This window comes from Sinohyriopsis cumingii, chromosome 2, assembly GCF_028554795.1.
Source record: "Sinohyriopsis cumingii isolate HCF-2022 chromosome 2, ASM2855479v2, whole genome shotgun sequence".
NCBI classification, from domain to species: Eukaryota; Metazoa; Mollusca; class Bivalvia; order Unionida; family Unionidae; genus Sinohyriopsis; species Sinohyriopsis cumingii.
In genome coordinates this window covers 154302586-154326793 of record NC_142962.1, presented here as the reverse complement: position 1 = coordinate 154326793, position 24208 = coordinate 154302586, and the positions used below count along the sequence as shown (strand labels likewise).

General features: G+C 34.4%; 2 protein-coding genes across 4 annotated transcripts in view; both read right to left on the bottom strand.

Annotated features, from left to right (window-relative positions):
* LOC149806141 (chitinase-3-like protein 1) overlaps window positions 1-10784 on the bottom strand; it is a 63161-nt gene extending 52377 nt beyond the window's left edge. For 2 of the 3 annotated variants that reach the window (XM_089951039.1, XM_089951041.1), the window contains exons 1-2: window positions 2402-2452; window positions 35-80 (exon numbers count right to left, since the gene is read on the bottom strand). In XM_089951039.1, coding sequence (XP_089807165.1) covers window positions 35-80; window positions 2402-2437 — 82 coding nt within the window. In that variant the 5' untranslated portion in view covers window positions 2438-2452. Of the gene's footprint in view, window positions 1-34; window positions 81-2401; window positions 2453-10675 lie in introns of those variants that run through there. The other variant, XM_089951040.1, reaches the window with a different exon arrangement.
* LOC149806140 (putative chitinase 1) overlaps window positions 10695-24208 on the bottom strand; it is a 73618-nt gene continuing 60104 nt past the window's right edge. Inside the window, exon 10 of the mRNA XM_089951047.1 lies at window positions 10695-10825. The gene's annotated coding sequence lies outside the window, so the exon portion shown is untranslated. The remainder of the gene's footprint in view (window positions 10826-24208) is intronic.

The window sequence follows — 24208 nt, the reverse complement described above, 5'->3', positions numbered from 1 at the left end:
ACAGAGTGAGAGGTGAGTATGAGTGTGCTCTTACCAGAAACAGCCGCCAGTGTGGCAGCGAGAATGAGGAAAACTTTCATCTGAAAAAAAGTTTATTTTTAATTTGCATTGTTTTCATCAACATAAGCAACAGTAACGCGTGCTATAATGGTAAAGTTAGTAATAGTAATGAGTCCATTACTAGCTGTATTATTTTGTACTTCAACACAGCCATTTATAATAAAAGTGGAGTAGTTATTGGTGGAAGTGTTCACAACGTTATCAGTACCACCACCAAGATCATTATTTACAATAGCAACAATTTACTACTGTCATTGCTGTTTCTGCTACAACTTTTTGTTGATGGTAGTGGTGATGATGGTAGTGGTGGTGATGATGGTTGTGTTTGAAACTCTTACTACAGATTTATTACCAGCAGAAGTAATGTAAGCAGTGTTTGTTCGTTAATTATTAATCGGGTACAGAAGAGGAAAATGAGAACAGCAACATGTTTGTTTTGCTTTTGGTTTGTTCTCCGTTGCAAAATTTACGTTTTCTACACTCGCTGTTGTTGTTGTTGAGAAATCGATTTGGTATCTACGTTTTCTACACTCGATGTTGTTGTTATTGTTGTTGAGAAATCGATTTGGTATCTACGTTTTCTACACTCGATGTTGTTGTTGTTGTTGTTGTTGAGAAATCGTTTGGTATCTACGTTTTCTACACTCGATGTTGTTGTTGTTGTTGAGAAATCGTTTGGTATCTACGTTTATTAGTGAATAGTTTTATCAACATGAATTCACTAAATGAAAATAATGTTTTTCTCTGTTTATCATTTTGGTTTCCTAATTCAAAATTATTGAATGGAACAGTGGCGTCACTAGGGTTGGTGTCACCAAGTGCGGTAATTCGTGGTGTCATCCCCATGGACCTCCTTCCTGCACAACAATCCAAAAACTGTATAGGCAGTCATTTTGGTGTCACCCCCATGGACCTCCTTTCTGCACAAAAGTTCAAAAAGTTTGTAGACAGTTATTTTCGTGTCACCCGGTGCGGTCCGCACCCCCAGCTATCCCCTAGTGACGCCACTGGAATGGAACCCACCATTTGTAAGTGCATCCAACCACCACCTATTAGTCCATCTATCCATGTACACATCAAGGAAAAGTATCAGCGGTACCTTTTTCAAATTTCTATCTATCATATATAACATGTCATACTATAATACAATTTCAGCAATTGTTTCTTTTTTTTCTTCTATTTTTGCATCAAAACATTCCATGTTGAAATACTGTTAGGTATAAATACAGACGTAGATTACACGTCTGTGTTTAAAATTGTCATTGAATTTCGGTTTATTAAATTATTATTACTACTGAGTTGGAATAATCCCGAAATATATAAAATTGATAAAAAAGTTATAAAAATGATAGTATAAACTATGCTAATTGAATGACAACACGAAGAATATTTTCTTTGATTCATGTTTTTTATCCATTTTTGAAAGATTATTTAGTCGTGATATAAGAGACCAGCTTTAAAAATGGCAAGCAAAAGTGAAAGTGAACTTTTAAGGATTTCCTCGAAGAAACGATTGAAAGTGTGGGCCTACCTTAGCTTCCAGAAAAAGGGAGATAGTTCTGTAAATTAAGACATTCTAAACCTGACAAAAGTATTCACAAGTTGTGCAAAAAGAATATACGTTCTGTGCTTAGTAAAAGACACGTGCAGACAATTTCGTTTTGTTTTGATTTCAAGATATTTTTTGGCGATACTTGCCATACTATTTATTAAAATAATCTAGAACAAGACGTAAATAAATATTGTCTTGTATTATAATATAGACCTAAAGGGTCAATCGTACCGCATTTATTTTCATTAAAAAAAAAAAACTTTATAAAAATGTCCAAAGAAAACATAAAAGTTCAATTGAAAAGATGTTTTGACATGTTTTATATTCATTTATGGTTTTAGATGGGTTTCAGATAAATTACATAATTTCATTGCAGTGCCAGAATCTAATATTTCTTCCAAGAAGATTTTCAGCCGATCATGCAATCTAATAAATAAAATGTGGTCTTGTAACAACCCAGAAAATGTGGATGTGATGGGTTTTCTCCAAAAGAATACGAAGTCTTACATTCTTGCTTCGAATGTTGTTTAAATGACTCAATTGTACCTACAAGTATTAACTTAGTCAGCATGTTAAAAGTTGAAAATTCAAGAATTTCTTGTTTTAAAATACTACTGTTAATGTTTAGTAAGATCATCATCTAATTATGTTCATGATTAGATGGTTTATGCATGGATCTAATATCAAGTCATTACATCATTTACATGACAAAATCATTTTACCTGTTCAGAAATATAACAAACAACAATCTTAAATAATTAGGTCCTATTACAAAAACAATGATTCTACCGGTTTAGCTTGGCTAGTAAATCCAAACGTGGTCATTAGGTTATACCTGGCTGGAATGACTGTGTCAATGAACTACACGACTTTACACGAAGTGCTTACCTTATGTGGCGTGATAACGGTAAACCTCGTCATGGCTATCTCAGTAACCAAATGCGCCATACAAGAGCAAAATTTAAGTACGCTCTTAGATTATGTAAGAAGGAGGAAGTAAAACATAGAGCAGACTCGCTAGCACAAAAATTTGAAAATGTCGATCAACGTGAATCCTGAAAGCAAGTTAAACAAAATACTACGACAACATCTAATAAACGACCAATTTTCATTGATGGGAACCATGGTCAGAATAATATATGCAACATGTGGAAAAATCATTTTGAAGACTTACTCAATTGTGTTAGAAATGAATCGAATAAGAAGCATGTGCTCTTAGCATTGAATACCCATTCTGCTCGTATTGAGGTAATCACATTTTCTGAAATCCCAAGTGCAATAACAAGACAAAAAGATGGTAAATGTCCAGGATCAGATTGTTTTATTTGAGGGACATTTTACATTTTCAGATACTAGATATCATGTGCTATTGATGATTTTATTTAATTGTATGTTTGTGCATAACTTTGTACCAGATGATTTCACAAAAGTTCCAATTATACCGCTACTAAAAAGCAAAATTGGTAACCTGGCGGATAAAAATAACTACAGACCCATAGCTCTTACGACTATTTTTTCAAAAATATTTGAATGCATCATACTGCAAAGATGCGGAGTCACAATCTCCGATAACCAGTTTGGTTTTAAAAAGCAGTATTCAACAGATTTATGCCTGTATGCCTTTAAGGAAAATGTCAACTATTATGTAGAAAATGGCAGCCCAGTGTTTGCATGCTTTTTAGACGGTAGTAAAGCATTTTATAGGGTCAGTCATTGGACACTATTGAAAAAGTTGATTGATATTATAATACCTGTCTAGATAGTTCATATTTTAGTTAACTGGTATGGCAAACAGTTTAATTATGTGCGATGTGGAAGTGTAACATCCAGCGCTTTCCATGTAACCAATGGGGTGAAACAGGTGGGTATTCTTTCCCCTTTGTTATTATATATATATATATATATATATATATATATATATATATATATATATATATATATATATATATATATATATATATATATATATATATATATATAATATGAGTTAAATCGTAAGCTGGGTCAGCGTTACCTGGGGTTACGTTTTCCACCAAATGTGTTGTTTCTTAACAATTTTAGTTTTGCTGATGATATGTCGTTGATAAGTACTTACATCACAGGTTTAAAGAAATTATTAAACAATACACATCTGAGACTGATATCATCTATAATAATAAAAAATCAGTATGCATAGCCTTTAACCAACTTCTTTCAAATTACCATCTCCTCCCTCTGTATATCTTAACGGCAATGTTATTACGTATGTCAGCGTATTTGGGTCATAGTTTGAAATCCGATCGGTCAGATAATGAAGATATGATGAGACATTACCGATTTTTGTGTACTCGAAGAAACATGCTTCTACGCAAATAAAGAATTGTTCAATGAATATCAAAATTAGATTATTAAAATCTTATTGCTGCACTATGTACTGTGCTCCTCTGTTGACAAACTTTAGTGAATGTATGAAAAGAAAACTAGTTATTGGTTATAATAACAGTCTTCGTTTTCTATTAGGTCTTCCTAGATGGAACAGTTCCTCCAACATGTTTGTACATTATAATGTATTCAGTTTCGATGAAGTACTGAGAAAGTATGCATTCTCAATGACGACAAGAATATCTAGTAGTAAGAACTGTATTTTGAAATCTCTTTGGAACTATGACATTCATTTAAATTCTCAAATTATTAGCAGATGGAATATATTATGCTTTAAATCTCTATTTAATTTAATTCTTAACAATGCAGGGTGCAGTTAATTGTGTAGATGTATCTGTATACTTGTACGTATGATATATATGTTCTTTTATGTTTACAATGTTTTTAATTTATATCTATATTATAATTTAGATGTATGGACTATTTAGTTTGAATTAAAGAATTCTTATCTTTTCTTACTACTTTGATCATTCTGTTATGTGGCAGCCATATTTAATCGAGTATTGGTCAATCATCAGTGCAACCGATGATCCATCATGGAATTTTAACCGATTCACATATATGCATAATACTAAGTTGCATGGAGGAAGGAATCATTCTGGATATCTCGTAGTACACCCACGCACCTGTCATTTGCATTGGATATTTCATAGCACACTCATTAACCTGTCAAGGGCATTGGGTATCTCAAAGTACATTCATGCACCTATCAAGGGCAGTGTGTGTCTCACAGTATACTCATGCACCTGTCAAGTGGAGTTGGTATCTCATATTACACTCATACACGTCATGAGCATCCAGCCAATATTTTCCCAAGGAAACAAACCAAACGTCCGTAGCCTACTTCACATTATCTACTGACAAGTATTATACTATTTAACTTTGTTCATGCTTAAACCTTTGAGGTGGCAACTATATATGGCACCTAACATATTATCGATGATTGTAGTATACTTAATTCAAATTTTATTAAAGTATGTTCAATTATTACGATGTAAAATGAAGATGGTGGAAAAGTTTTTAAAAGTAGTATTTTACTTTGATGTGAGCTTAGCATCATTGAAGGTACCCGGCTAAGATAATCATCGCGTTTTAAGGTGAAGGTTAGAAAATTAATATTCTTGTAAAAACAGATGTGAGAAATTTAAAAAGAAGCCATATTTATTTTTATTGCAACAATGACTACTGCATCTTGGTACTTGAATGTAGTATTCGATTCAATTTCTGGTAACTGCGTATATCTGTTATAGGATTCATCGGAACTGAAAATTCACAAAACCGACGAGAGCATGTTGCATACTCATTCTTAGCAAGGCGTCTGAATATGGCACAAAGTACACTAGCCAATTAGGCAGGTGGGAATAATTTCATTAAAAAATTATACATGGTGCAAGTAATTTCCAATCAGCATGAAAAATGAATGGACCGCCCTGCTGACGGTTAGGCAGTGTCATGACATAATGCGTCAGCAATTTCAAGGTGGATTTTATAATAATATTTTAATCACTTAAGAATATTGTTTTATAGAAGTAACAGCTAACTCATCGGTATGCGCTTCATCTTGTATCAAGCATCTAACATTTGACTGATTTCGTCATCTGCCATACTTCTGTTACGAAAGGCTCTAAGAACCCCTATTATGTACTTGTCATGCGGGCTAAATTTGTAAATGATACAGTGGTTCTGTGGACTCGTCCTCCTAAGCCAGTAACAGCATAGGGAATTTGTAGCTATCACTTTATGGAAAATGCGGCAAAATCAGTGGTGCCCTTGTGGATTGTGTATCGCTGCGCCATTGTAGCCAAATTCACGACTCGCTATCAGGCGATTTACTATCCAATTTCGGATATTATCCCTACGCCGACCAACTCTGTGGTCAGGTCTATATGTTAAGAGAAACAAATGAGTTCCAGAGAGTGGTCCCATTACGTTACGTAGATAATGACCAATATTTTGCATATAATATAATGCATATAATATAATAATTTTGCATTAACGTTGCTAATTTTCACGATTTACTGAAGTCAATCTTATACATTTCTGAGAAGTAATTTTAAACTAAGTACAATTCTTTAAAAAGTGTGTTTGTATGTGTATTTGCAAAGCGTGAAATTGCCAACTTATTGGAACACTCCTGTTGTTAAATCTTCATTTTCGGAAGTGCGTAGTTTCTGCACTTTGTAAAGCTCTTAAATTCCGGAGGTAAGTAAATCTTGCTTGTAGTTCGCAATCCCATAATGTCTAAATTGAAGTGAAAGGTTTAAAGAAAACAACAACACGGTAACTTGTGAAGTTTAGACTGTTTGCGTGAATCAGATAAATTTGTGTTGACATCGAGATTATGACGTTGAAATGTACATGACAAAAAGGTACTTTTCGCTGATTCACTACTAAATTGATCTCATAAAATTCTTCCTGACTTATTAAGTGTTGTTTTTTTTTATTTACGATGTGAACTGTCATGTAAGATATTAAGGTAAAAGACGCTAACGGAGCTGTTAATAACCCAAAATGGACAAGGTTAACTATGATGTTATTTTGGTCCACTATCGAAGTACGATCAAATCGTCATATGTAATTACGGTATCTCTATTCACTTGTAAAATGAGTGTATTATTTGTAAATGATGATCATTCAAAATGTATCTCATATCACGTTAGTTACTCTGCTCTGTCTGTATAAAATGACAAAACAGAAAATTTGCACAGAAACTGACTGATTAAACAAGAAATACAGTTAGACTTTTTTAAAATTCTTATTTATTTCTTTATTTTTTGACATCACTATCAGCATCATGAATCATGCTGAAAAGTCAGAAGTCACAGATAGGCATTCCCACTTAAAATGAAGACACGGCCGAAATATAAAACCGAACAAACAAATAAAATAATTGTTGGGACTCAGTAAAACATGTTGGTTGTGTACACGCAGTGATATCAAGCAACATAAAAAAATGTTTTTAATACGAACAGATGGAATGCTGGTAACATATGGACAACGAGTGAGTAAACAGAATTGTGGAGCAGAAGAGTTAAAAGGTGTCAGGAAATCGTCTTTTATTATTTAAAGTTCAGCTAGCGTGAATACTTCCAAAGCAATCCATCTGAACTGTCGAACGTTTATTTGAATAGCCCTGATGAATTTTTAGAATATATGATAATTAAGAAAAACACAACATGGCATTATTTTTATTAACTAAGCACTTAGTTAAGTCTGACCAAAGAAAAGGTAATGTTAGTGCAAGGCGTGATAAGAACCCATATACAATGGCACTCTGCTTATCTTATCTAACAGACGTGTCCCTCTACAAATAGATCTGCGTAGGCGATAAATGAATAAATGATACACGTGTACTTCCTTGTTTCCAGTGGTGTCTGAATTACATATATAAGTAAAAACTGAATTGTGTGTGCAAAAAAGCAAAATGTCGCTGAAGCAGAAACAGAATCGAACAAAATCTAAGAAAAGGTAAAACCAAAACCTCATAACACTTGCAAAATTAATTTCCATGGCAAGCAAAGACCTGACCAGACACCTGCATGTGCGTATAACAAATTAATGATAAATTATATTTGCCTAGGTCATGCTGATTTTGCGTCTTCGTTATTGACAGGGTTGTCACTCAAAAGTTTATGTACAGAAAGAAATCGACAAAAGATGTTGAAATGAAAAATTTGCATAAACGGCGTACACTTTTAAACAGGTCATCTACATATGCGTGTGAATATGCCATCTATATTTCATTTATCTAAGTCGCGTGGCGTTTATGTAATTGGTTCATCTAGATTGCATTTATCTAAGTTGTCTGGTTTTTGTGTACTTGTTATGTCTCTCTGTTTCTACCGCGAAAAATTGGTTTCATTTGCGTAAAATGCTGAGTGATACGTATTCCGCTCTAACACGATCATTTTCAGGAGGTCAAACAGTTACAGTTGACTGCAATTGTGTTACCTTGTATGGCTCAGATCTTACAATGCCTGGTCACGTGTCCAATGTCACAGATTATGTATCGCAGTGAAAACTACCTAGTTGATAATTGTGTTTAATATATTTTGAAAACTACCCAGTTGACACTTTGCCTTAATATAATGTGAAAACAACCCATTTGACCCCTTTTGTTGTTAAAAGTCATGTTTCAGAACACTCCGAGTCAAAATGCGGTTGTCTAATTGATCCATTTGTAGATCTTTGTTCGTGAAAATCCATTCACAACCGCGATGTCAATTATGATTATTATATAAAATAACTACGTAAGATTTACAGAAGACAAATGTTAATATTTCAAAACTATTCTTCATCCGTGAAGTTCTGCACCATGAAAGTCTGCACGATGGTAGTTCCAAATGTTCCTATAAAAATATTTACTGCAAACACATATTCAACCAATTTCTGACAACAACTTACAAATGTTGTAAAATATTTGCATCTTTTTAATGGACTGAAGCAACTTATTTCCGTCATGGTTAGACTAGCCGACGCAATTGTGAACGTTATAAGTGTGCCAAGGAAGGTTACATCTCTCCTGCAACCTTTGTCATTTCTTTTTCATCTTTCTGGATTCTCTGGACTGCTCGCTCCTCTTCTAAGCTACACATTTTCATACATTTACGAATACTGGCTTTTGTCTCCAGTTACCATAAGCACGTTATCCTTCTCAGTGTTTTTCTTGACCAGTTTCTTATTTCATTCTCTTCGCAGTATAAAGGTTACACTTCCCGAAAGCATGTATGACACTTGTACATTATGCTGTCAAAATGTGTTAAGCGTTGCTACAGCAGTTATGAACATTTCTCTTGTTTCACTTGGGGATTTCCAAAATGGTTAACCACAAGTCTGCGACGAGTTCGGTCTCTATCATTCGTATCTCACGCTACTGCACTTGTTTGAACTGGTTATGTCACTCCTATTATTGTCTTATAACGGCGATCGCGGAATTTAATTGCGCCATTTTCTAACCGAACGAATCCACAAAATGCGCATCATTGCGCAATGGCGCCAATATACAGTTTGTCTGACCTAAATATTGTTTGCAAATTAGCACATATTTAAGTGCACGTGGAAACGCTTATTTGGAGATGAGCCAGGTTAGCCGATGTGACCTACACAAAACTTACTATTGTACAACTACACATAGTATTTACACAAACCTATACGCAGTTGTTGTCTGGAAATGTTTGATATTAAAATAAGTAAAGCTTGAGGTAGAATATTTGGTTCGTTATATATATATATATATATATATATATATATATATATATATATATATATATATATATATATATATATATATTCAGAGATGACATTTTTATTAACAGTCATGACCTTCAAGTGTAATCGTCCTCGCTACCCTTGAATAAAGTGTCTTCTTAATTAAAGTGTTTATTTGAATTCGTGTAGTAGAACTGTTGTATGATAGATATAAAAGAATATGGCAAAAAAATGTTAATACATGTGTGCTTGTTCGAAAAAATTTAATTATACAGTAGAAAGTTTATCCGATAATGAGGGCGCGACTTAATTTCACAGCCAAGCAGATCAGGGTGTTTTGCGGGGCTTCCATTTTCTCATTTACGGAAAACAATTATTTTTCATGCAGTTATGTACCCCACTTAGGCATCATCTTCAAGCTATAGCGCACTTACCCCATCTGAGTATCATTGCAAACTTAGCGCTCTGGTATGAACGGTATATAACATATATAATATAAATGCGAGGAATTTGACAAAAAGATTCTTATAAGGCGACAAAAATAAAAATCTAGGTAATAGAACACATATTCTTCAAAGCTAGAATATAAATGAGATAAACAGAAGAAGTGTTTCTCATTCTTGTACAAGATGTCTGATAGCGATTCAACTGCCTACTTCGTTCATTATTTAGATGAGAAGTTGTGACTCGAATTACTTATTACTGGGTTATCTATGCGTAATCGCTATGCAGTAGGTTATATGACTTACAAACAATAGCTGGTAACACATTTTAAAGGCAGTGCTACTCACGTTTTATTTTGCATTCTTTATGGAGTATACTTGAAGCCAAAGAACAGATCTCCCATTTTGTAAAATCTCATGCTTATTTTAACCTGAAGAGTTTTGAATGCAGTGTACATTTTATAAAGTCTGATTATCAAATGTTCATGTCAGATTCTCGTAATAATTCACGGGAATTTATCCAAATAATGTTCACTGGATTTGCCTTTTGTCGCATGATGCAGTCTTTTGCATTATATTCTTACAATGGAATATAACTAAACTTGAATTTTTTTAAGAGACTCTCTGCCTCTGTTTTAACCATTTGAAAGTAATTGTGTAAATATATTCTAAAAATAATGAATTTCTCAAACAAGAAAGCATTCAGGTGAACATTATCCAATGTATGAAATAGCTCTCAATATTATCAAATGTAATCTTATTTTGAGAGCAAAGCAATAATAATGTATTTCAAAGATTTTAATTTTATTAAATGATAAGTCTTTTGAGACAAGGAATTTTCTTTTTAGTATACAAGAACACAAAACCAACACGTACCAAAGACAAAAATATGGCAAAGAAGAGCAAATTAGCCCTAAAATATCAAATATGAACAAGATTTGTGTATATACATTACATGAAACAAATCTCAAAATACTGTATTTCTACTCACCTTTTCCTTCAGCTTCGTGCTATCGTTCAATGCTATCGAGAGTTGCGGGACGCGCCCTTATAGGTTACGCGTCACATTGATATCAGCCACTATCTACTTCACTTTAAGTTTATCTGAGGTGCAGAGGAATCCCAAACGCTCCCAAATGTCCTGTAAATAATGTTCTTTACCGTAATCCCTTCTAAAACAAATATATGCATATATATATATATATATATATATATATATATATATATATATATATATATATATATATATATATATATATATATATATATATATATATATATATAAACCTCACAGGGTTAATAGCTTCATGGGAAATCTAATGTCACGTTAAACCAAAACAAATTTATTCAGGCTCTGTTAATTTATTTGCTACTCTTGAAAGAAAATTGGAGAGTTGAAATTGCATATGAATGTATAACACAGAAACACTTTCATTCTGAGAACATCCATATCAGCTGTTTGAGAGTTACTTTGACCTATTTCTCTTAAAGCTCTTTATGCAATAACTTTTTCGAGGCGTCATTGACCTTAGTGAATCTGGACAATTCATGTGTTTCGCCCGATTACTCTCTTCATGTGTAAATATGTAAGTAAGTGAAATTAAGCAATCGTCTCTGTACGCAAGTTTTGTGCCAGTGCATGAAAATTCGAATTTTGTAAATTACGTTTGGATAGTATTACACAATATTTCACAAAGATATTGCTTTTGCAATTTTGTTTTAAATTCTGACTGAGTATATTTTCATTATACAATCTTTACAAAAATATATTGCAACACATGATGTCACAACCCAGGGTCATTATTTAATAACAAAACCAGGGGATAGATCAGTACATTTCATAATTAATTAACTTCATGTCCATTATTACAAATATCATTTTATAAGAAATCCATTTAGATTAATACTGTCCTAAATGTTATTCTCTTCTATCTTTGAGAGCGAGAGAGAGAGATTTGGATTAACATAGCTTTAACAATTTTACAGTCATATCGCTACGATGTCTGCAGTATTGCAGTTTATAGTGATGTCTAGCAGTGGGGCATCATGCCGCAGACATGTAGCAAGATGTCTCACCCAGTCACATTATCCCGACACCAGGCCGACCAGTTCTAACACTAACCTCTTGTCTTGATGCCGAGCGCCAAGCGAGGCAGCTGTTAGTACCATATTTATAAGTTTTTGGTAAAACTCGGCCGGGGATCGAACCCATGACCTCCCGCATCCGAGGCGGACGCTCTGACCATTAGGTCACCGGAGCGATCTAGAGAGAGAGAGAGAGAGAGAGAGAGAGAGAGAGAGAGAGAGAGAAAATTGGTTCCACTTTGAGATGATACCCTTGATCCCATTACACAACAAACTACTTGCTTTATCAATTGCTCTTAAATTGAAAATTCAAGGCCGACAAGAAGTGGGGGGAGGCGACCGGGGATATATCCCGGGGTCCTGGCCCGTAAGGGGGCTCGGCCTAATAACACTTTTCAGTTTTATAAAAGATAACTTTTGTTTGAACAAGAGCTAGGAGAGGCCCAGGTGTATCTTACCCTAGGGCCCGTGATCGCTCTCTTTATCGCATGTTAAAATTACTATACTTAAAGGAGATTACATTAATATGCATTCAAACTATTTCATCTCATTGGCGATACCAGTACAGAGTATTTTATTATCAAATAAATTAATGTGAAAGCATCATCCTCTCCCTAAACTGGTTTTAGATTGAACATGAGCTTGATTTCAAAGTTTTCGACATTCCTAATCAAACTGAGAAAACGGAAACAAGTTTTAAAAATTTGTTTACAGCAGAGTCCCTTTAGAGATTTGTTTGGATTTACAAAACAGACAGTTTTGATAGGTTACTTGATCGTCTTAAAATAACAAAATGTTCTGGAATGTTTCATGAGCTGAATTTGATTAGTAAAGTATACCGTTCATATCTACACTTCTAACTCTTGCCGAAAGCTTTATCGCAATAAAAATAGTCACTATTTTGAAATATGATAAACAATGGATTACATCAGAACTAAAATGACATAAGAGAGAGAGAGAGAGAGAGAGAGAGAGAGAGAAGAATAAGGCCCAGGGAACTAAAATACCAAAACCATTATAACAATATATTAAATTAGAAAAAAATAGTTACAAATTTAGGGAAAAAGACGACTAGCCAAGGACACGTTTCTTTTCAAACTTTATGAACATTGGACCTATCTTCTATTTCTTCTTTCTCCGTCTTCTTGATCAAAATAATTCCGTACGCACAGGCATATTTTCCGCAAAACACATTTCTTCTTACGGTATTTGTTTCTTCGATAATATTGATGTTTACATGGAATCAACAAGGTTCTAATGTAACAAGTATAACACTCCTTTCGGTTTTCCTGGAAGTTTATATTGTTTCATGTTACGCAGTAGTGCTCGTTTAATACATCGGGCATAACCGGCGGTAACGAAGTTTGGAAATCTACATTGCAGTAACCAAGAATATTAGCTTGTGGCGCTTAATCAATTGTTATGCTAAGAGTTCGTTCAAGCCTGGACCAAATTGTCTATCCGAATGTATAAGGCGACAAATTAGTATTTTCATGGTTTTATTAAATATGCAAGCCCAATATTTTCTTTGTATACAATGTATCATCTACGGCGGGATAATGATAATCAAGTGCCGGATTACACATGAAGCACACTAAACACGTGTTTATGCTATCAGCCCAGCAGGGGCAACAGACAAAAATTTCAAATTAATTGTTGATTATAAAACTGAGCGAATTATAGATGGCCATTCAATCTGCATGTACGAGTATTTTGAAACGGAATGTTGGCAACACTGGTATTTTCCAACCAGTATAGTTTTTAATATTGTTTATTTTTTTTAGGTTCATGTTTTGTATGAATGTCATAAGTATTCTTGACCTAAACAATGGGTATTCTTGACCTAAACCAAACATCTGATAAATTAGTCATAAAGAATTAAAAATAGTGTTGGAGAAATGTCTGCAAATAAGATTATTTATAGCCCATGCGCAGTGGAAGCTTGCACAAGTTATAAAGATGTATAGAAAGGAAGCACTATAGTCTAATCATAGTGTAATTGTTCTGTTGAACTATGTCTAATGTTTATGAAATAATTATATGCACGAAAATGACTTCATATATAAAATATCAATCTGGATATCGCCAAAATTTATCATAAAATATGCTGTTTCTACTATTTCTTGATTCCAAAGAAATGCCGTGTTTAACATTCCTTTACATCATCAAACTTTTGAGTGTGTGTGGATAAACGTGTTTGTTTATTAATTTCCAAAAATTTAAATGCTTGTATACCTTTATCATGACTTCAAAGCTACTTAACACACCGTTACAAGCAAGATCTATATCTAACTTCAGTGTGAACAAAATGCCAGCTATCTGCTAGAGTTCCCCAAATTCTCTGTTGGCCCTTAATATTTGTTTTCTTATATTAAGGATTAATACAGACCATTTACGTGTACAAAGGATTAATACGGGCACTTTTCATGTACAAAGGATTAATACAGACCCGTTACATGTACAAAAAGATTAATACTCTTTACCAGTATCAAGGATTAATACAGACCCGTTACATGTACAAAAGGATTAATACTTTTTACCATTATCAAGGATTAATACGGACCCATCTTTGTACAAAGGATTAATACCCTTTACATGTACAAAATATTAATACAGACCCTATACAAGTAAAAAGGAATAATATTTTGAGAAAACAATTGGATTTTTACTCTTAACATTTTGAAAAATGGTATTTTATTAAGAACCAACAGGCAAACTGGTTTGATTTCTGAAAATGTCCTTTGATTATATAAATTTAATTCCTGTTATAAAGACATAGAACCTAATACTAACGTTGTCTTCTGATGTCAAAGGAACTAATCATATTAGCATCATTATTCAGATGATACTAAATATCTAAATATTCATCCAAATATTCATCTCAGTTAAAATATCTCTCAAAAAACAAACCTTCTAGCTAAACTGTACATACTGTTCATACGTCCTAGTTTAGAATAAGCGTGTTAAATTTGTGATATTTGATCAATGGGATAGACCGAGACAAATTCCAGTAGAATCTCCTCACATCTTTACAGTTCTACCCATATAATTTGTTATAGAGAGTATATTTAATCAAAACGCTTGATTCTAAATAATGTATTATATTATAAACAAACAACTATCTAATGATTTGCACTCTTCTACCCAAAAGGATACAGGAGGCATCCAGTTATCGTCTGCCAAAATTTCAAAGCATCATAGCAACCCCTACCAGACTTGGGATTTATTGGACGTCTTTTGTTCCCATCTGCAATTATTCTTTGGTACTGTCTCCCTTACGATATCCAAAATGTTAATAAAAATGTATAACGTGTATCTAATGCAACCACTATTGTATTATCGTAGTGGCAAAGGTTACTTTATTATCTTACACACACTAATCTTGGACACGCATGTTGCTCCCTCGAATTCGGTCTTTACAGAGTGATCTTAGTTAACCCTTTCATGTGTGCATGTGGTTAAGATATCGAAGATGCTAAACACTATTTGTTCCTATGCCTATGTTATATTTCTCAAAGGTCCCAGCTGTTCCGGTCTTTATTTAATACACTCCTTTTATATTTCTCAAAGGACCCAGCTGTTCCGGACTTTATTTAATACACTCCTTTCGTAGAGTTTGATTTACAACTTGAATGTGACGTAAAATTAAGTAAAGAAACAAGCTGTTTAATTTTGCTAAATGTTCATATATAAATTCACTTTTCGAGGCGATTTTAGTACTTGTAATTATATTCTAAGTATTAAATCTATAAAATAAACGAAGTTGACAATAGTGGTTGTGACCATTGCAATGTCCTCTCTCTCTCTCTCTCTCTCTCTCAACTGCTTGTTTACTTAATTATAGACACAATTGTTATTTTGTTTGCTCTGAAATGCTTGATCTTCTTTAATATATGTCATTTCTATCTCTTTAACAAATGTAACGTTTAATCTAAGTTTCAGATATTCTGGAAATCTATAAAAATGAAAGTTATCTTTTGAGCATTTATGTGTTTTCATGGAAAAGACTTGGATGCATTTGTTAATGCGTGTCACATCGCATATTTGTTTTAATAATAAAACGACAAAAATTCATTTCAAACAAAACAATAATTTGCCTAATGCAGCATTGAAACGTTTAGGTTTTGCGGAGCACGATTCAGAATCTCTGAGAAGCAGTGGAGCGTTCTGCCTCAAACTGTTTCGTAATCAAGTATGTATAAATGATGATCACACATTAACGAACTAAATGATAAACACACATTAACGAATTAAATGCTGATCACATATTAATGACTGAAATGATGATCATACATTAACGAATTAAATGATGATCACACATTAACAAATTAAATGATGATCGCACATTAACAAATTAAATGATCATCACACATTAACGAATTAAATGGTCATCACACATTAACGAATTGAATGATCATCACACATTAACAAATTAAATGATCATCACACATTAACGAATTAAATGGTCATCACACATAAACGAATTATATGATGATGATACATTAACGAACTAAATTAATGATGATACATTAACGAATTAAATAATGATGACAGATTTACGAATTAAATGGTGATCACACATTAACGAATTAAATGACGATAACGCATTAACGAATTAAATGATGATAATAAATTAACGGATTAAATGATTTCGAACATTGGTAATAATGTGCATTATCGCTTTCATCCCTATCATGATTTCGAGCCCAATGTCATCTCGCCTTGTTTGGCGGTTATCAGGGTGTGCTAAGATATCCTTCAGTCAACGTTGCTCTCTCTAGCCACCTGGCATTTCTAGAGCACTTGAGGTGTGTCAAATGCTATGTCGGATGATAGTAGTATAACGGGCGATATGCCATCACAACTGGAATTATCATTACGCCAGTAGGTTTAACATGTGATGGCCGTTATGATCCAACACGGGAATTTAACATTGCCCGTTTAGTCCATAGATTTAAGATGGTGGTCTGTATGAGGCATAGGGAAATATACTGCTAAACTATTATCTACTATCCAAAACCTAGTTTTATACAATCAAGCACCAAGTCATCTACTTTCCAATGCCTAGTAGCAGCCTTTCGAATAGATGACACAGGGGGCCAACAAGCCCATATATACTACTGGTACTGCTGTAGCGAGTATTATTTCAGAGGAGAATGACTTCAGTTTAGCTTTTAATTTCTTATATTGTTTCCAAGAACGTTTGCAAGGTACTACCATTTTTACCTCCTTCTCTACTAGTACAGTTCTGTAATAAATTTTAAAAAATGTCAGTTGAAAAAGTTAGAGACCCTTCTACAATGTCAGAGAGAAGAAGAATAAACAGTTGGTCAGCAACCGAAGGGTAAAGGAGAAAGCAACAAGAGGAGAACACGATAACATGAACAGTGAACTGAAGGAAGAGAGTCTACAAGAACGGTCACTGTGGTACAGGCTATCGTGATGGAGTTAAAACACTTGCAAGAATAAATCAAAGCTCCTTCGGCGAAACCTAATTGAAAGATAGGTTTAGAATCCAAGATTTCTTAATATTCTATGACTACATCGACCACACTGCTGAGAAGCGGTAACGAATACTAAAATCACAGCAACATCAGCTGGAGAAGGATTTGATGCTGAAACGTCAATAATTTTCTTTTACACCCAATGGTCCATTTCTGGGTCAGTTAGATTTCTTACGAAGAGGTACTGCTCAAATTGTATAGTAATCCGAATTAATTATATTGTTTGTTTATGATAACATTAGTCTGTGAGTCAAAACTATGATATTTATTATTAAGAGTAAAACGTTAAATCATTTCAGGGGTTGATCTTTAAGATTCTACAGCTGATACCTTATACTTCTGGCATGATGCAGACATTATTTGTTATACTTTGTTGAATTTTCATTGTTAACTCCAACACAGTTTGGAACTGGCTGTTCAGGATTCTGTGAAGCAAAATGAATTTAATAGTGAGATATCTGAAACAGCTACACCACCACCTATCAAATGATATATTTTGCTTGAACGTGAGAGAATGGCCAAAGTACAGCTTTGTGCGCTAGCACTGTTCTTTCATCTCTTGCTCTGTTTTGTATCTCTTATACTTTTCGTTTGAATTCTGGCGAACGATCGAGTTCAAGTCTACGTGACCTTTTTTGACTGTTATGGTATTACTTCTCTGCTGAGTGTGTCTTTGGGGACATATAGGGCTGTTGGATAGATCAGTCTTGTTTATATTTTTATGTTTCTCTTTTCAAAACGACCCAAGAAATCAGCATGATTTCATGATTGTAAAACTGGCATCTTTCAGTGTGGCTTTTCATATTGAAAATTAAATAATATCAAATTGTGAAAACAACCTAATGGATGTGAACAACTATCCTAAATCTCACAAAGCTAAATATTTAAATCAATTTAACAACAAACATGGTAAATAACGTTACCCATGTAAGGTGAATACAATAAAATGGAGAGAAGAAAACAGAACATGTAAAGGAATACAACTAAAGGACATGAAACAAATGCACCACAATGATACACTTCAGACTAATTCACAAGTTACATGAAATATACTTATATAAGCAGTGCTATATAAAGATTTTTCTCATGACCTTCTTCACATTTCCTGCTATGAGAAGTAAATACTCATAACTTAAGAAATGTATTTGTCCATGGTTTGAAAGAAAGAGAAGGAAAAGAGTTCAGGCTCTATTAAAATAGGTGTCACTCATAATGGTGTAGATACGGCTACGAAATGGGGAAATGGCGACGCCACAGGTAACGGAGTTCACTGTAAGGAAAGACATTCTTCTGATTTTCGATGAATGGACTGATTTTGGGCAACTTGGTTCTCAATTTATACGCAATTTTGAACGTAAGCTCGCAGCCAGATATGGACATTCGTCTATGTACTTGGTGTTCATTCGTTTGGACTCAAAACGAGGCTCCCCGTCTTTCTTACTGAAACTGTCTGCGTCTGTGTACGTCATCAGACAGACAATTCTGCTGCATCGGCTTATTCGTTTTTAAGAAACGCGTGAATCTTCTAGCTTACCGTTAATGAGCCAATTGAACGCTGGACATTAAAGAATGCCTACTGTTTGTTTAGTTAGTTTGGGGGAGGTTTTTTATTTTGTTGCTTTTTCTAGGTTGTTTATTATGAAGTTATGTTTGGAGAAAAAAGGGTTTGTGGTAGGGAAATTTTATAAACATTACATAACAGAGAATGGTTTAACAATGGTATTTACGATTAGATTTGTGGGCGGGTAGGGTATTGTTCGTAAAGAAAAGTTAAATATCTTTGCGAATTTCAAGGATAAAAGGTCGGGTTTTTATATCCCATGCAATATTTATTACCATTTCCTTTACATGTGACTGGTAATGACTGAGGTGGCTGAAGATAATTTAAATAATTTCTTTTCAAAAAATAGTTTCCATACTAGCTAATTGTTCGTCAGGTATCTTGTTTTATCCATATCTTGCAACACATTTTAAAGAACAAAATGTCACAGCAAGCCTTTATTAGAATATTAAAAATGTATTTTAACCGTAGAGGATATACTTTCTGAGTTATGTCATCTTTTAATTCCTTCTCGGGTGTCATTATTTACATGTTTGTTATTCGAAGTAAACATGCATAAAATACATGTGGTAGAGACTCCCAATTTGTTTATTAAACGTGTCCAGCTGGAGTCAGTGGTATAATAATGGCTGTATGGGAAAATACAAACAACCCATTAACAAGAATTGGAACTAAGATCTGTAGTTTTCTTCGAAAGTAGACAAGAATGTTATCTAGAAGAGGTCTTTCCTAAGGCAAATAAAAATCTGTTTTTCCACGTATTATCAAATACAAACTTTTAAATTATTTCTCAGTGATTACATCTAGATTTACAATACTATGGCGCATTGGATTGCTTTGTCTTTTGGCGTATCAAACTCGAGATATGGACTTGCCTCTGTGTCTGATAAGACGGTTATGAGCGACATAATTAGAAGTTTGATTATCTGATTTCTTCGACTGTTGTCTAACAGTACGTCAACACACTAAAGGTTATATCCTGCCGAGACAGTTGGAGTACATTACTTGGCCCAGAAAACACCGCAATTACCGACTTGGTCAGGTCTGGATTGGATTCAAACCCTCACCCTTCTGGTCGCGAGTCTAACACAATGACCACTTAGTAGCCATAGAACCCATACACATGCAAACAGAACAGTTTTGTTATTGAACAGTCGATCAACATCTATTAACACGATTTAAAGATTGCACGTTAATACTGTAAAAACTAAAGTCAATTTGAACTGATGCAAAATCCTTTGACGCAATCAAACATGTCTACAATATATCATATAACACACGGTAGGCTTTAAGATCTCAAAAACCACTATATTGTAAGATAGAGGAATTGAAAATTCCTTTCTGCGAGATTGCAGTTTCGGTGTGATATCGTTTTCAATGTGCACAGTGGGAAAATTAATATACGACGAGATTGTCTTTAGACAATATATCGCATCGGCCATTATATACCCGATAAGATATCGCACTAACGCGTTGCCCTTTGACAAGATGTCATACTGATGTTGTATAATTATGCAAGCTTTCGCATCAAACAGTTTGCCGACCATTGAGATGTCGCATCGGCGAGCTTGATGCTTGTCGAGTTGTCATCTGACAAGATCTCGTATGTGTCGTCCAATGAGCGAGTTTGCGAGTTTGATGTTAAACGAGCAGTCATTTAGTGAGTTATTCTGTACCTAATTATCGTCTAAGATATCATCTCATACAAAATACTATGATTCCAGGTATACGTAGAAAGAAAGGAAATAAAAAAAACCTTAAGAATAAATCTATTCAAACGTATTGCTTTTGATGAGGCAATGGGAGGCTCATCATTAAACCAGCCTAATACACTATTATAAGGAGGGAAGTGAAATACTCTGTTTAGCTGCAAAATGTGACAAGTATGTGGATAACTTGATGTTAGTTTTTAGTTTATTTTAATTTATCTAGAGGTAATACCGTCAATTACTTACGTGATAGCGTATGTAGATCATTTACCCAACACTGTTCAGTGCATATGATCAACGATAATAGTAAATATTGTACTCATTTTTTTTGGTATGAGTGTTTTTGCATGACTATACGTATCACGATATTGCTATTTATGTGTGCATCACGATAATATTGCTCAAATAGATACGAGTTAGCCATGTTTGCAAGTAGACAAATCTCTTTTATTTTTGCATAAATGTTAGATTATTATATGCTCAATTTTTCTCCGTTAACTTTACATTGTCAGAATCGTTCAATATTACCCGATACTGAACTCGCGTGCATATACACATATCGCATTCAGGCGCATAAAGGAACTACTTTCTATTGTAAATAAACAAAGGACGCAGAAGCCAGCACTTTTGGTTTGTAAACAAATCATGTACACTCGCGTACGAGGCGCTTTACGTTGTGGCTGTTTAAATTTGTTTCTGATTGCACTAAAACAGATGTTTCGTGGACTGCCACATACCAACTGCTTTGGCACATTCTGCGTTAAATTTGTCGATAAAATGTTATATTATACAACAGACGCAATAAAGGGTCCTTACAAATAACATACAAGTGACAAGTCATATACTGTCTTCTTTAGCTGGTGATAAGAATGGCAATAAAACATACTTAGTTTTACATCCTGAATTACCTCAAAATGTACGTTCTTAGTTCTGCAAATCCGAATTACATGAGCCATGTCATAGGTCTCAATCTTGATTACACATTTCGAAATTGTACTGTAATTTTGATGATAAGTGCAATTACATCCTCCTTACTGCACTCAAAATGAAATAAGCATTAAATTCCATATAGTCTAATTGCAATTGAAAGACTTCATATTTTTCCTACATTATGATTTCAAATATTCAATGACAGAAACAGAAACGCATTTGCAGATGTCAACAGGCTTCTCCCTCGCTTCTTCAATCCCATATATTTCATGTGGACTTGTCACATATAAATCCAGTCTATAATCACAAAATTTCGTAGAATCGAAACAAATATCTAAATCTATTCATTCCAGATCAAACTGAAAAGTTGTTGCAATGTGCATTCATTCACAATATGACTCCGAATTTCAATTTTAACTCGACACGCCATTCCCTTTCGAAAGTTATGTCGAGCGCGCGACTAAGTTCAAATTTATCTGGGTGCAGTAATAATGTTGTTGTGTAATGATGAATATGCGCTTGTGTATTTAGTTTGGAATGCGGCATACATTCAGTTACTTCGTTTCGTGTAGTGTATTTTGTTAATATAATTAAACATTAGGTAGACTATAAAAACATAGCATATAATAAAAAGTTTACTGCATTTGTATGGGAAAATATGAACTCTTTTTGTCGGATGGATATATTGCACACCCAAGGTCGTGCAGTATTTCCATTCGAAAAACTCGTTCATATTTTTCCATACAAATGCAGTAACCTATAATTCTGGTCTTTAGATTTTCATGAGATTAATAGTTTTCTGTTTGAAATTTATGTATTTTTTCAAGTGCATTTGATATTTTCTCCTTTGTTGAGTAATCCTGTTTTATGAATATATATTTTATTTTGTTTTATCACCAGTATGACGTTTTTCAAATCATATCATGGATATAATATGGTTTTATTTGGCTATAAAAAGAGCAAACAATATGTATATCTGTTAACAGACAGAAATCTTAAAAAAATACAGAAAAATATGACCCTATATCAGAACGTTAACGGCTCTAATATGTATGCATGTGTTCATGTATGTATGTATGTATGTATGTATGTATGTATGTATGTATGTATGTATGTATGTATCTATGTATGTATCTATGTATGTATGTATGTATGTATGTATGTATGTATGTATGTATGTGTATATGTGTGTGTGTGTGTGTGTGTGTGTGTGCGTATGCGTGCATACGTGCGTATGCATGTATGTAGTTTAGGAAATGGGATTTCTGGACCACTTTTTCTTCAAGGAGATCTTTTTCCAGGACATAATTAGTGTTTTGGACCAGAGCCCTTTTATGTCATGAGGTCATGAATGGCGGGTCTGCTTATGACTAGACATGTTAATCCCATGGGGGGGGGGGGGTTTGGACCAGTTGGTGATGTCTGTTAGATGTTTATCTTAAATACACGCAATGGGTACGGAAACTTCGTTTCCGGAAAAGTTTCCAGGGTTGTCAGTGCTGACACCATCACCAGGGCTGCTAGAGTTGCCTGAGGTGACAGATGACTACGATGCTATTTTGAAACTTTTTGATGAAGTTGTGACATGCAATCCCGTTTCTGGCAAAAGCGTATCAGTTGCGCACGATAAGATTATTTCGGAGACATTGACACTGGAAACAAGATCTAAGGCGTAAACACCGAAATCGGAATCCACAAGTTAAATTCGTCAGAACCACCAAACCATTTGAGAAGAGATTTTTGCCTTTCGTCCAAATTACATTTACTACATCTAGTTTGGTTTTCTGCCATTCCTGCTCGTGAAAAGAACCTTCAATGGACTCATCTGAGTCATCTTTAAGGGTGTACGTGACCGGCCTCGTTTTCTTTACTGTATCCACCACAAACATTTCCTCGGTCCAGTTAGGTGTGTATCTTTTCTCTATCGTGCTGTTTTGTCTGCTGATTCTCACGTGGTCACCCACCTTAAATTTATGTCTAAAAAAATAAGGCTTTAGTCACTTCCTGTTTACGGTCTCTGGCGATAAAATCTAAATACCAGTTGGTAAATCTCTTCCACATGCAGATTTTCAAAGTCCACGTTATTTTGTTGAACACCAACACCTGGCGTCCGACGCCTAACTTACGCTTATTCCCTATGATACCACGCACGAGAGCGGGGTCTACTCCTTTTTCAAAAGTTCACGGTTTGAGCTGTTTTAAATCCATTAGCATGGCCTCATCGCATCCTGCTGTGTTGTTAGGAAGGTCTCTGTAACAAATATCGTGCTTCAATGCAATGGCATCCACGCAGTTATGACTCCAAACCGGGCAGCGACTGATCTGTTTTTCCAAGGCTTTCCAGGGCCCAGTGTACTTGTATGTTTGTAACGTTGATCCATCGCGTGGTCTGGAGAGTTTTACAGTTTGCTAATGGATGTCTACACGCCCAAGAGGATCTGACGTTGACCTCATCGCACACATCCTCCCACACAGACCTAATACATCCACAAAAACTTTGTTTATTTTCGCAGTGATAAAATCGGTTCAACAGGCGATGTTCCGTTGTTTCTCTACTCGATGTATCGGATGCAGTACTCGCCAAACGTGAGTAGTGAATGGGATACTTTACGGACAATGGAAGTCCCAGTCAAAAAGCTCGTGGGAACGTTTACTAACAAGGAGTTTCAGAGCCCCACTGGGAACATTTACGGACAATGGGAATTAACATGGGGAATAGTGGGACTATATACGGA